General features: G+C 38.9%; 1 protein-coding gene across 1 annotated transcript; it reads left to right on the forward strand.

Moving 5' to 3' along the window:
* Positions 1-3,238: 3,238 nt before the first annotated feature.
* fas (Fas cell surface death receptor) lies at positions 3,239-12,446 on the forward strand. Its single transcript, XM_012882730.3, has 9 exons — positions 3,239-3,484; positions 3,918-4,036; positions 8,611-8,748; positions 9,238-9,355; positions 10,422-10,492; positions 10,626-10,718; positions 10,888-10,934; positions 11,202-11,220; positions 11,319-12,446. Exons 1-9 carry the CDS (start codon positions 3,441-3,443, stop codon positions 11,588-11,590), a joined length of 921 nt encoding a protein of 306 aa, XP_012738184.2. The 5' UTR covers positions 3,239-3,440; the 3' UTR covers positions 11,591-12,446.
* Positions 12,447-13,012: the final 566 nt, after the last annotated feature.

Below are 13,012 nucleotides of genomic sequence, written 5' to 3' on the forward strand. Positions count from 1 at the left end.
TTTTTTTTTGCAAACCTTGATACACTATATAACTAAGAAGTTTCGTGTGCTTTGCTGCGGATAACATTTTTTGTCTTATTTAATTTTTTTAGCACCATTCTCACATTTTAGGATTTCAAATAATGTTTTAAGTCTTTAGCCTGAGAACAGCTAAAACCATTTCCCCCCCTTGCTCTTTTTACTTTTCAATTCTCACCATCTGACATTAAATCAGACCAACAGTTTCCTGTATTAGGTCGCCCAAGATTTGCTGCATGCCAGAATAATGAGAGACTTGTTTTATTTCATTTTGTTTTTTTCAAAGTCAATGGTTTACATACATTAAGATTTCCATGCCTTCAAACATCTTCTGAAATCCCAGATATTTAATTTACGGCTTTGTGATTCACAACATTCGAATGAAACGCTAGTAAACCTGTTGGTGCATTTGAAAGCAACGTAAACAACGGGCTTCCATGTCTGACATCATGGAAAAATCTAAAGAATTCACACAAGATATCAGGAAGAAAGCTGAGAAGCACCACTAGTCTGCTTCTTCCTTTAGAGTAGTTTACAGACCGCTGAGCGTTTAATTAATCAGTTCGAACTATTACATTCAGCCATAATGAATTATGGGGATGTTTCAGCCAACATTTGGTCAACCAAGGGTTTTTTTTTCCACAAAATCAAAGGACCTTGTAATGATGCTGCCTGGAGCTGGTAAGAGACAGCCATCATCCACAGTGAAAGGAGTCCGGTGCCTGCATTGGCTGGAAGGCCTCTTAGAGGATGCAGCTATTAATCACCCACCTTCACCTATTTCAATTATCTCCCTTATTTTATTTACTTATTTAACAAACCGCACTGTTTTGTACCTGCCACCACTTGAATGTATATAAGTCACCTTTAATTTCTTTTTTTTTTCTTTTTTCCCCAATCCACTGTATATACTCCATGCACCTTTTCCTCCTTTGTGTGCCTTCTGTTGCTTATAAGAGCCGAGGTCACAAGTAAATCTCTCCATTGTGAGATCAATAAAGGGCAAAAAGTTCTATCTTAATCCAATAGCTACATCAAAAATACAGATCACTGGTTGCAAATGCACCTACGGACAACAGCCTTATTTTGGCAGACATGTCCTGTGGTGACCTGTCCAGGGTCACCACAGGACCACGTCCATTGAACTCCTGGAGATATGGCACCACCAGCACCCCTCGCGACGCCATGAGGGATAAAGCGAGTAAGAAAATGGATGGATAGAAGGATGTCCTGTGGTCCGATGAAACTACAATGTGTTTGGCCATGATGACCATTTACATTTGGAGGAAAAAGGGAAAAGTTTGCAAGCCTGGGAAGTAAGGAGGTGGCAGCATCATGCTGTGCGGGTGTCTCGCTGCGAGACGGACTGGTACCCTTCAAAAACATCACCCAGGAGGGTAAAGCTTGGGCATAAATGGACAATGAGTCAAATCATGCAACCAAAGTAGTTACAAAGTCTATGTTTTGAAGATCACAAATTCCTGATCTCAGCGCCAAAGAAAACTTGCGGTCTTATTTGGAAACGTGTGAGCAATGCGGCCTACAAGCCTGACTCGGTTAAACTGGTTCTGTCAGGACAAACGGGCCACAATTTAAGCAAACTATTGGATACCTAAAGGGCTTAAGCGAAGTACCTAAAGGGCAATTCTAGCAAAAAGCAAATGTGATTTTAGACAATTTCTTTTAAAACAATCTGCTATACATTTAACAAATAGAAACAATTTTGGTTACCTACATGACATAAAACATGAAACGTTTAGTTCGATTACTTTTTTAAAGAATGTACGTAAATATATCTGGTTTCAAATGTACATGGGTATTTGTTTTCTGAATGTGGAATTCAAATAGAAAAAAGATAAAATAGCAAGACATAGGTGTGAAAATGGTGTACAATTTGGCAAAGGAGGGATAAAACCTGGATCCTTATTTACAAAGAGGCCTGTGGGTATTTCCAACAGAGGACCATGGTGGGCTGCCGTCCCTGAAGGGTGACCTTCCCGTTTGAGACACATGGCAAAACTGAACGTCTCACACGCGTGTGGCCAGAGTAACTATCCGCTGACAAATGAAATAGCATTCACGTGAGCCTATTGTGCTGCTATTCTTTTGTAAATGATAGTTCCTCTGGTCGTATATGCGTGGCATTTTGCAGTTCGGCTGTAGGTGTTTCATACCGAAAGGGCAAATTAACCAGGATTTCGTCCGAAAGCATTGCAGTTCCACTTTATATAGACCACAACTAAGTGATTTTAATGTGAAAAGGAGGAACTGAAAAGCACGATATGTCCCATTCAATGTAAATATTAATTCTGAAAAAAATAACGGACTGCTTACATTGAACTCTTTCCTGATTTCATTAATGCATACTGTATTGTATATACAATATGTTTTGCCCCTTAATAAAAATCTTCCAATCTTGCATCATTCTAACATATCCTGCTCAAAACTACAAGAAATCATAGCTGGTTTTAATTAATCTGATCTTTCAAATCCCACCTCCTTTCCTGCAACTATTAAACCAAAGGCGCAGCACCGCCACCTAGTGGTGAGCGTGGAGTGTAACATCTGAAGCCATTTAAACCAAGTCATTACTTTCTTGTACAATCAGACGGCTTTTTAATCGTCTGATTACACAGAACGTTATATGAAATATATATTTTTTCAACACATTCGTGTGTTTTATGTGTCAAAAATCGGAGCATCAATAGTAACACATGAATATGTAACAAAAATGTTGGTTATTTTATTTTCTCAGACTAGTTGATCAGCACAAAAAGGGGGCGGGGTGAAAGGGCGGGGTGAAAGGGCGGGGGGGGGGGGGCTTAAAGGGGTTACATGATCAATATCTACCATGCATGTTTTTTTCTAAAGGTACAACACAAATATATTTCGTGTAACACACTGTTTGTGGTTATCTGTCCTGGTTTTTGATTTCACTAAACTTTAATTTTATTTTCCGAAAAATTAGATAATTGGCTGTTTTTAAGGGCATATTAATAATCAACCTGATCTAGGTAGTTTTCCCTTTACATAATGCTGCAGGTTTATTGGGACCAAAGACAGTGAGGTGTGGGGTGTGGTGAAAAACCTTGCCCGTGGATTGGTTTGTTTGGGGGTTTTCCAAAAAAACATTTCGATTTACTGTAAATCACGATGGACGACACCAACTTGGAATTGTGTCCTTTTGACTGGAAAAGCAGCGCAGTAAAACACAACAATCCACATCCGCATGTCTACGCTTTAACAAAAGACAAAATACCTTAGAAAAAAAATATGCGTCATTAAACAAATTCTTTTTCTATAGAAAACGAAAGTAAGAGTCGGGGGGAAAGCTAAATGACGTAGAATCCCGGAAGTTTACGGACTAGTATCTACTTGTTTCCCAAACGTAGCAGACGACGGTCGCCTCACGCAGGATCTCTATGGCTTTTAGTTTAACTTTATTGCTTTTTTTCTGCCTCGCAAAGTAAGTATTCTGATTCCCTGTTCTTACTGGGTTATGTGTGTCTTTTGTGGCGCTGTGACTCTTTGCAATGACTGCGTTGCCTTGATTGATTGTCCGCAAAGGCTTAAAACGGGTTATTGTAGCGACTACATGTGGTTGAGGTGAATTTGTTGAGTCGGGCTTTGTAGGAGAAAAAAACAACAACATGTGTCTGGGGATTTTGGGCTAAGAAAGGTGCGGTTCTTAAAGAGACCGTCAAGAAAGAAAAAAAAGGGGGTGGACGTAGTCCAAACCCTCTTAAGTTAATAATCGAATTAAAACTCGATTATTAAAGGATGTCAGCTGCTGGTAAAGACAAATTACATGCAGTGATACTTGTTTTGGGGCTACGTGCTGGACGGGGTGTGGAAGGAAAGAAAGAAAGAAAGGATTCAGTTTCGCTTTTCTTTTCCAGCGTTTCGGTTCTGCGGGCCTCGCCGGAACCAGAGGTCCGACGGATCCGCGTCAGAAGGCAGGGATGTCAAGACGGCGTCTACGAGCATGAAGGCAGATTCTGCTGCCTGTGTGCGGCTGGTACGTTTTTACTGTCATTAAATTCTGTTATGATGTTTAAAAAAACTTCTGATCTTTAAGAAACGGGGGTTTTAATCTGATGCATTCTCTGTCCAGAATGACAGCGAACACCTGACCCCCCCAACAAACAAACAAATAAATAAACAGATCTGTCGCCTAAACTAGTTTTCCACTATGTTGAGTCGGAGGGAGGGGCGCCCCCTTGTGGTTGGCAGTGATGGTTGATGTTGAGGCTGCTGCCTGACTTTAAGCCTATGGTTTTTGCGCCTGTATCAGCTTTTAACATGATGAATGTGGCTCATTGCCCAGGGCGTCACTGTCATACTACATTTCAACAATTTTCAAAATAAGATATTGCAGCTTTAGCAGTTTTTTTTTTTTTTTACAGAAAGTAAATGTTAAATGAAACATTAAATGATAACAGTTAACAAATGTTCTTATTTAATCTTCATGTATTAATTCATACCTACGAACAGTACAGGTTTGGATTCGTAACCTACAGCGATGCAGGCAATTCCTTATTGTTTTAATACGAAATTAACTAAAATTCAAACTACTGTTGTATAACAGTTCCCCTGTTTCAAAGTTGGACTGAGCCCCAAACGTTGCACAAGCCTAAAAATGCCTCTGAGTCATGCAAACCAGGCTGTTGCTGATCTTTGAATCGTCTTGTTACTGAGAAGTGTGGTGTGGATAAACTTGCCTTGCCTTGATCTAGACATAACAAAGCAGAGGTGGCCTTTTCTAACATGTGGTAAAACAATTTTAATTTGAGCACAAGTGTACAAAAATACAGAACCGGTTTCACGCTGTCCTCATTTACTAAAGTACGACTGAATAAAGTACCTCCGTGCTGCTTCCATGTTTACTTAGGATTGCTGCCATTGGATTGAAATGTGTTGGTGTGAATGGATCAGACCGTAGCCCAACAGAGAGATGTGCAGAAACCAGTGTCAGCGAACAGCTATGAACTAAGGCAGGACTGCAGCAGGGATGGGCGACATGGACGTTTGTGGTATTTGTTGCAATAACAATAAAGTTATGATAGATCTTGTTTCAAATGACTGCAAAGCACAACTACTGACAAAAACAAAATAAACAAAACAAAAAACAAGTTACCAGTTATTCAATAGGCTACTGCTGGAAACCATTGAGTGGAAAAAATCTATAGCTAAAAGGACACAATATTTTCATTCGGTTATAATTCAGTATTATAATTATTAAACAGATTAATATTTATTGCTTCTTTCGTGCAGCAAGTAGTTGAAAGCATTGTAGAAGTGGACAATACAACAACTACTTTGAGTTTTTGGCCTTTGGAAAAAATATTGTGTGGAGTTTATTGTTGTCAAGATTAATCTAAACTTTTATGATGATTTAAAAAAAAGTCATGATGATGATAAACAAAACGATAATTGTCCAACTCTAGACGGCAGAGATAGGTTTTTTTTCATTGTCTAACAGCAGTGCTGAGGCGCCTTAAGGTGTGTTCATACCTAACGTGACAGGTGATTATTTAAAGAATAGAGTCAGAGTGCATGTTTTAAATTGAATAAAAGGCAAAAAAGAAATGAATGATCAATTCTTCAAAAACAACCTTTGTTTTTTTTTATTATTATTCTTAAAACATAATTTTTTTCACATGATGTTATCATCATGTTTTAACAAGGTAAGGTAATCTCCATTTGCATAAAATTAGTTTAATTTGAATTACTAGCACCACATAAAACAGGTCAGATTAGGTGAGGTCTATTCATCTTATTATTATTATTCACAGTTCTGTTCTAAAAACGATCGTAACATTTCTTCACGAACAAAGTCAAATTTTTATGATAAAAATACAGGATTGGAATTTGAAATTGAATTTACATGTTGAATTTATTTCAGTCATATGGCTCTTTGGAAATCTCTTATCTCAGTTTAATTTCACTCATCACACACATGATATCATATCATCGGCGAGGATTCTAGAGAAGAACACAAACTGCATCCCCTGAAAAACTTTGATAATTTGCTTCTGTAATATTATATTATATGTAATATTATAGATTTTTCAGAATAAAAAGCTAACAGATGTGCATAATCAAAAAATATCAGAAATACAATTATAGAGCATTCAGTATTGTAAGAAAGCCCACACTGTTTCTGGATAAATACATTACTGTATGAGTTAAGTTGTATTCTGTTTTATGCCTCTTTTCTTGTAAGTTTGAAATGTCCCATGCTCCTGAATGCGCCATCGCTTTCTGACGCTCACAATGCATCACACTGGGGTCCGTTCTTCGTACGTTGCTTAAAACATCCAAGATCAAATGACACATCCAAGATGATTTCATCCGGCTAATCATGATCCGGCTAATTGGGTTCTTCCAACACACCTGTTGTTTATGATTAGTATGGCTGGATTGAGTTATCTGAGACAACTGCGTTTGTTTAAAAGGGGAAATGTATCGATAGTAGAAACATTGATCAGCAGCGCTGCTATTGGCTGTTCAGCGTGGCCAAAGAACGCCCACAGTTTTTCTCAGAGGCAGAACACGAGCTTTTAATGGAAGGTTATGCTGAATTTGAGTCATTAAAACACCTAAAAATCTGTTAAAGCCAGGAGAGAGGGCTGGCAAAAAGCAGCAGACAAATTAATGCGTAAATACTGTCCATGGTAGATGTTTCTATCACTTTCTACAGTATTAATTTTTGCATTTTAATAATCTCATATTTACTTTGTTCTTTTATGTCAGAGCCTCCACGGGACCCACTAGAACATGGGGACAAGTAAAAGTGAAATACAAGAATATTCTACAAAATGGTAGCCTTTAATTATTATACTTGTTATGTCAAGATATCCAAATTTCAGTGTCATTCCTTAGACACGGGAAGTAAAGGACATGTGCAAACTGGGAATTTTAACAAAAAAAAACAATCTTTATCCATAAAAAATGAAAATCTTCCTTTTCCAAGTCATCCACAGTTTACACGGTAAAACTGTATTGCTCCGTGTCTAGATAATCCAACCATAGTTTTTTCTAATCCAATATACGGCTCGACAGGAAGCAAGCCTTTCAAAGTAAACTAAACTTCACAATAAAATGGCCCGAACAAATCTTCTTACTGAATATGATAAAGATAAAAAGCAAACCATCATACAAATAACTTAAAATTTTAGATTTATGGCTCCAACACCACTTTTTCCTCTTTAAAAGCCACTGTTAAATGATGTGTTTGTCTGTTTATATCAGCCACCAAGAAAATCTCTCTAGAATTACACTGTCGCGCTGCTCTAAAGGATCCTGTCTATTGCGCAATACGCGATTAATTCGAAAAAACTCTGCAAATTATTCTTGCACCTTCCGCAACAGGTTGCAGTCGTAAAAATGGACATGGCTACGGCAGACTTCCCCATCTCCTCCGCTTACACAGCCGTGATCTAATCTTGTTTACATGAAATAAGCCTGCTCGCGAGCAGGTTTAAGCTGGCGCACATGTTGCTATGACAACAAGTGCAGGATGTCTTTCGAAGAACCAAACGATCCAAGATCATGCCAAATCGTCAACAATGAAATCCTGCTAACTGAGTTAGCGACGTACGAAGAACGGACCCCTGGTCTGTGAACGCTGTGCTGTGTAGACGCACGTTTGATCTTCCGCTTAAGACAAAGCTTTGCAGTTTCAAAACTCACGTCGGCTCTCACGGTTTATTGTTGTGTGTGAATGACAAGAGACCACAACAAATAAATCAGCAGTTCCTCGGATAAAAACTTTGGATTTAATGTTGTTCATAATCATAACACCCGTAATTTTGTAAACGAATCTGCCAAATAACAACAGTTTTTTTTCCCCCACACAAGGTTTAATAAAACGTTTTGATATCACTAATTTAAGAACAAGTAACTGCGTTGGTCACATTTTAATCTGTTTTCTTCGTCTATATTCAGTTGTGCAGAGCGAGGCGCGCTCCCGTGACAGGGGATGCATATCTCGGCAGGCATGCACTTTTCGGCATAACGCCGGTCTGTGTTTTGATCGGAAAAGTAGCATCTCGGTTGGAACAAGGAACCCAATCACTCGTTACTGTTGCTCTCAGTGGAGACAGATGCTAAGGTGATTTTTGGGATGTATAATCGGGTAAATGTAGGCGGCGATTGAAATTTCGCTTCACTTTTGGCAGTTTTGCTTGGCTCTGTCCGGCCAATCGGTGCCATGCGTAGCGCTCGAAGCGCGTCGTTCGCATGGCGGACCGTTAATTTGCCCCTGAACGCGCCTTTCCTTAAGAATAACACGTAAATCACTTGCTCCATTTGCCTTTTTCCGCGTTGGGTGTGAACGCACCATCACTCACTTTGAATATTTTCTCACCTTCATCATAACCCCAGGTTCAAATGAATTTTATTTGGATTTATGTGCTAGACTAACACAAAATAACGCAAAATATGAAGTACGAAATATGAACAGTGCTTTTTATATAGAACCCCCTTACCTCTTATACCACTAAATAAAATTCAGTGCAACCAACTTGCCCTTCGTCACCAGTGGTGATAGTTTCTTTAACCTCTGATTCATGTTTATTTAAATTGCAGGTCAGAAGGTGCTGGAGCACTGCCCCTCAAACGCGACCCGTGGACAATGTGACTATTGTGAACCAGGGGTCACCTATAACTCTGAGCCCAATTCCAAGGAGTCCTGTGAGCTCTGCACATCCTGCGATCATACAAACGGTAAAAACACAGCAGGAGAATTTTACTTTTGTTCTTTCCTCACTGCCAAGACTAATGCACAGCCTTCCTTTATCCACACCCAGTGAATCCGTAATGGGTTGCATGGGGCTGGTGCCTACCTGCAGCTGTCATGGCAGATGTGTTTCTGTTGTAGCAAGACGTATCTCGTCTGTTTAGTGGTTTCTTGATTTATACTTTAAAATGGCCTTAAGATAGCGCTCTAAAAGTAATATATTGAAATATCAGTTGACATGCAATCTCCTCAGTATATATAACACTGGCTTTGTACGTTTTGCACATTGTAATTGCTGCCGAATTATTTGCCTTCTAGTTAACATTTGAGGCATGTGGACAAAAGTGTGGGTCGCTTTTGAGTAAAAATTGAGGATAAACTGTAAAAACGCAGTGTATCAAAATTATTAAGTCTGTTTCAAGGGTTTTTGTATGTGTGGAAAGTTTGTGCATTGTGGCTTTGCTTTATTCTTTCAGCTAATTTAGAAGTAGATGCACCCTGCACCACTTCCCGAGACACAACGTGTAAGTGCAAGGAGGGTCACTTCTGCCCCAGTGGCACACGGACCTGTAAAATCTGCCAGCCCTGTAAGACGTAAGTCTGCCTCTTTCAGATTTTTATCCTCGACCGTTTATAATACATTATATTAATTTATATCATTACTACCTGTACATTTGATTATGGAGTTCACAAAAGTCATAAAAGGAACCTGTACTCGTATACACTTCAGATGTAATTTGAATGCCCGGTGCATTGACTAAATTATTGCCACATTTAAAATTCTCCGTGTGTCTTTTCTCCTTTTTCTGTTTATGATTTTGGAGGGGAAAAAAAAACTTTCCCCTGAATTGTGATGATTTCAGCAGAAATGCTTATCCAACAGAGCCAGTTCACAGGAAATTGACTCCTACTGTTATTTATTTACAGCTGCTGTTTCTATTTCATCTGGATTAGAGCTTTTTAATTAACATCCTGGACTTAAAAACGCAATGCTAAATAATTAGAAACACATGTAAATGGTTAGTTGGGCATTTGTATAGAATAGGTTTTATATTGTAAACTGTAACCCAGTTAGACAGTTTTTTTTATTTAGTAATCTTTGACAAAGCTACAAATATGTCATTGAAGAGAGGGAAAAAATATCTAAAGCATCTGAAAGATAAAATCTTTTATTATCTTGCATAGTTACCAATTTATTGCATTTCGACTCAAATCTACAACCAAAAGCAGCAGCACCTGGTATTGAATCAATTTTGTCACCACGGTGTGCCAAACTATTGTAAGGTTATTGAAATGGACTTGTCAAAAGTAGCAAAAAATCTAATCATCTTAAAAATACAAAGCATTGCACATAAACATGGGCCTGTATGAGTTTTCCCCTGTGACCTGGAGCGCACAGCAACATGTAGGGGAGGGGCAACACGGCGCCACTTATTGAAGCCAAATAAAATGCCCTGCAGCCCTTTCCATTTTATTTCATCAAATAGATTTCAAGCCATAGGAACCCTATCGGTTTTAGAAATGTAACTTTTTAAAACTTTAACATACACTGACCTCCAATTAGCCCGTAATTAACCTTATATGTCTGGGCTATCTTGTATGATGTGATTTTAGATTTTAGCCCCTGTAAATCTGACTTGGTCTAACCGCTTTCTTTCAGATGCGATCTCTACGGCGTTAAAGAGCCCTGTTCAGCCACTAGCGATGCAGTTTGCAACGAGAAACCTGAAGGTATGCCACTGATGATCTTCGTTTTACGATTAACACATGAAGCTGGGTTCTTTAAATTCCCTTTGACTTCATTTATGGACAGAAATGTTGTAAAAGTCGTTATGATAAAAGTGTTGTTTTTCTCTCCTTTAAGGTTTAAAAGGCGGTCAAATTGCCGGCATCCTGATTGGAGTTTTGCTCCTCGCTGGTTTGGCCGCGTCAATAGTGTTCAGAAAGCGAATAAAGAGTAAGCGCGCCTTTCACTCTATGAACGAACATATGTGTGTCCACTAAAGAGCTTTAAATGTTCATTAGGTTTTAGGGGAAGCAATCTTACTGATGATAATTAAATATATTTAATTCAGTATTTATGTGCAATATCATACTTTGTTTTTCTATTTTTACTACTTTTAAAGAGGTACTACCATGTTGGAGCGACTCGGCAAGCATCCCTGCGCCTGTGGTGAGTTCATCTGCTTGGTCACGTTTATGCTTTTAAGAGCTCAGGCTTCTGTGTCGTGCGTCGCAGCTTTGCATTTAAAGACGCACCGTTTTTTAAACCATTTTCTGTCTCTTCTTTAATCTTAATCAAGCTGGCCCTTTATGTAGGAGGGACAGGTTTGTCATCCTTACTACTGTTGATTGTGTGATAGTGCTGCTGAATAGCAAAAGGCTTCGGTTGGTCTAACCTAAAAGAAAACACTAACGTACAGCATCTTTGTCTTCACAGCGTGAGCCGCTTCTTCCAGGTAAGACAGAATCTGTCTCTGCAAGATCGCTAAAAGTGTCGTCTGCATTTTCCTCGGTTGCTCTTAAACATGTATTCCCTTTTTATTTTTAATGCCAGTGGACATGGAGCCTCACCTAGCTGACGTGGCGGATATAGTCGGATGGAACGATATGGTGGCGATAGCGACGGCTAGTGAGATGTCAAGGGCCATTGAAAATGTGAAGCTCAGCAACCCGCATAATGCTGAATTGTGGACCATGGAGCTACTGAGTCAATGGGTGGAGAAGAAGGGCAGGAATGCCTCAGTGGAGCTGGTCGAAGCCCTTGAAAGGAGATCAAAATTAGCAAAAGCACAGAAGGTCATAGAGAAATTGTACAACACTTTCTAAGAGGAGCTCGGCCCAAGCGGGTCTAGATATTTTTAATTGTTTGAGGTGTTGATGAAATGTGTGCATGGATTGTTTTTGGAAGCTCTCTTTTGAACGTTTACACGATGGAAATCAACAAATGTGATGAGTTCCGAACGTGCTTTCTTTTATCTTTATATGAACTTGGGGAAAAAAAATGAATACATACACCATGGTCTTTTTTTTTCTTCTTCTTCTTTGGTTCCTCTACTTTCCGTTACATGTGTAAAAGATGAGAAATATGTTTTACTCTGAATGCGCTGGGGGATTATGAAAAAAATGTCAGTTAAAAAATGTACAATTATTTACAAGGCAGAAAATTGTCATTCAGTCAATGTTCTTACATTTCCATTTCTCGATTTAATAGGTTTCTAGATTATTTTAGAGGTTACAAATAACTTAAATAAGGGGAAAAACAACAAAGTAAAGACAACATAATGCATCACTGGCAAATATAAATATGTTAGATGTAATGTAATCTTATTTTGACAAAACAAAACAAGAAAACTTGCTCATAATTTGATAGTTGGAGGGCCCATTATTGGCCCCACCAACCCTCAGCCCCTGCTATAGTTACCCCCCACCCACCCACCCATCTTGGCCGTGTTTGTTTGACCAGTCAAGATGCAGAACTGAATGAAAAAGGAATGATATTAGAAAGTGGTAAAATATGTGGCAAAATCAGATTTTGTTATTTTTCATCCACATATTGTATTTTTATACACATTTCTCATGTCTGGATGCACGTTTTCCAGCTGACATTTGATAAACTTTGAATGGTAAACATATTTTTGATAAAGTCTATTATGCCTGAAGGTGCTGTAAAAAAAAAAAAAAATCAAGTAGGTCCTGAGTATTTTTTGTATCAATAAACACAGTAAAGTATGGAGCATAATTCCAATTTTCACAGGGTTCAATCGGGGGGGCTGAACATGACGCTAAGCTCCTACACAGAGGATGAGGGACATATGTTTAGGTACGGGGAAAAAAGAGAAATATTAGAAATGAAGATGAGTATCTCAGGGGTTGGCTGTCCTGGAGCCAAGTGCTCAGAGGTGAAAAGTATCAAGTGGTCCACCAACCTCCCATACGCCAGCGATCAGAGAGAATGTAGCAGTGTGGAGGGGATGAGGAAGCCAAAAACAAACTGAGGAAAAAGAAATCAAACCAATGAGCATCAAAGACAAGGCTGGTCAGGACTATATTTGCAACGTTTGGCAAAGAAAACGAAACAAGAAAAAAAAAGAAACTTAGATCTGAGAAGACCGCATGTTCACTCAGGACTTTTTTCACTGTGGAGGATGACACTCACTCGTTGACCAGCATCAGACAGCATCTTTGCAGCATGTCTTACCTTTTATTCTGTGGCTGATCGGCACCAAAACCTGTTCGTCAAGGGAATCA

Source organism: Fundulus heteroclitus, chromosome 22 (genome assembly GCF_011125445.2).
Source record: "Fundulus heteroclitus isolate FHET01 chromosome 22, MU-UCD_Fhet_4.1, whole genome shotgun sequence".
NCBI classification, from domain to species: Eukaryota; Metazoa; Chordata; class Actinopteri; order Cyprinodontiformes; family Fundulidae; genus Fundulus; species Fundulus heteroclitus.

Excerpts from the sequence above, each read along its gene's own strand:
- fas (XM_012882730.3), top strand. The coding sequence starts at position 3,441 with ATGGCTTTTAGTTTAACTTTATTGCTTTTTTTCTGCCTCGCAAA. Across the intron at positions 4,037-8,610 it reads CTGCTGCCTGTGTGCGGCTG|GTCAGAAGGTGCTGGAGCAC; the intron begins GTACGTTTTTAC and ends TTTAAATTGCAG. Across the intron at positions 8,749-9,237 it reads ATCCTGCGATCATACAAACG|CTAATTTAGAAGTAGATGCA; the intron begins GTAAAAACACAG and ends TTATTCTTTCAG.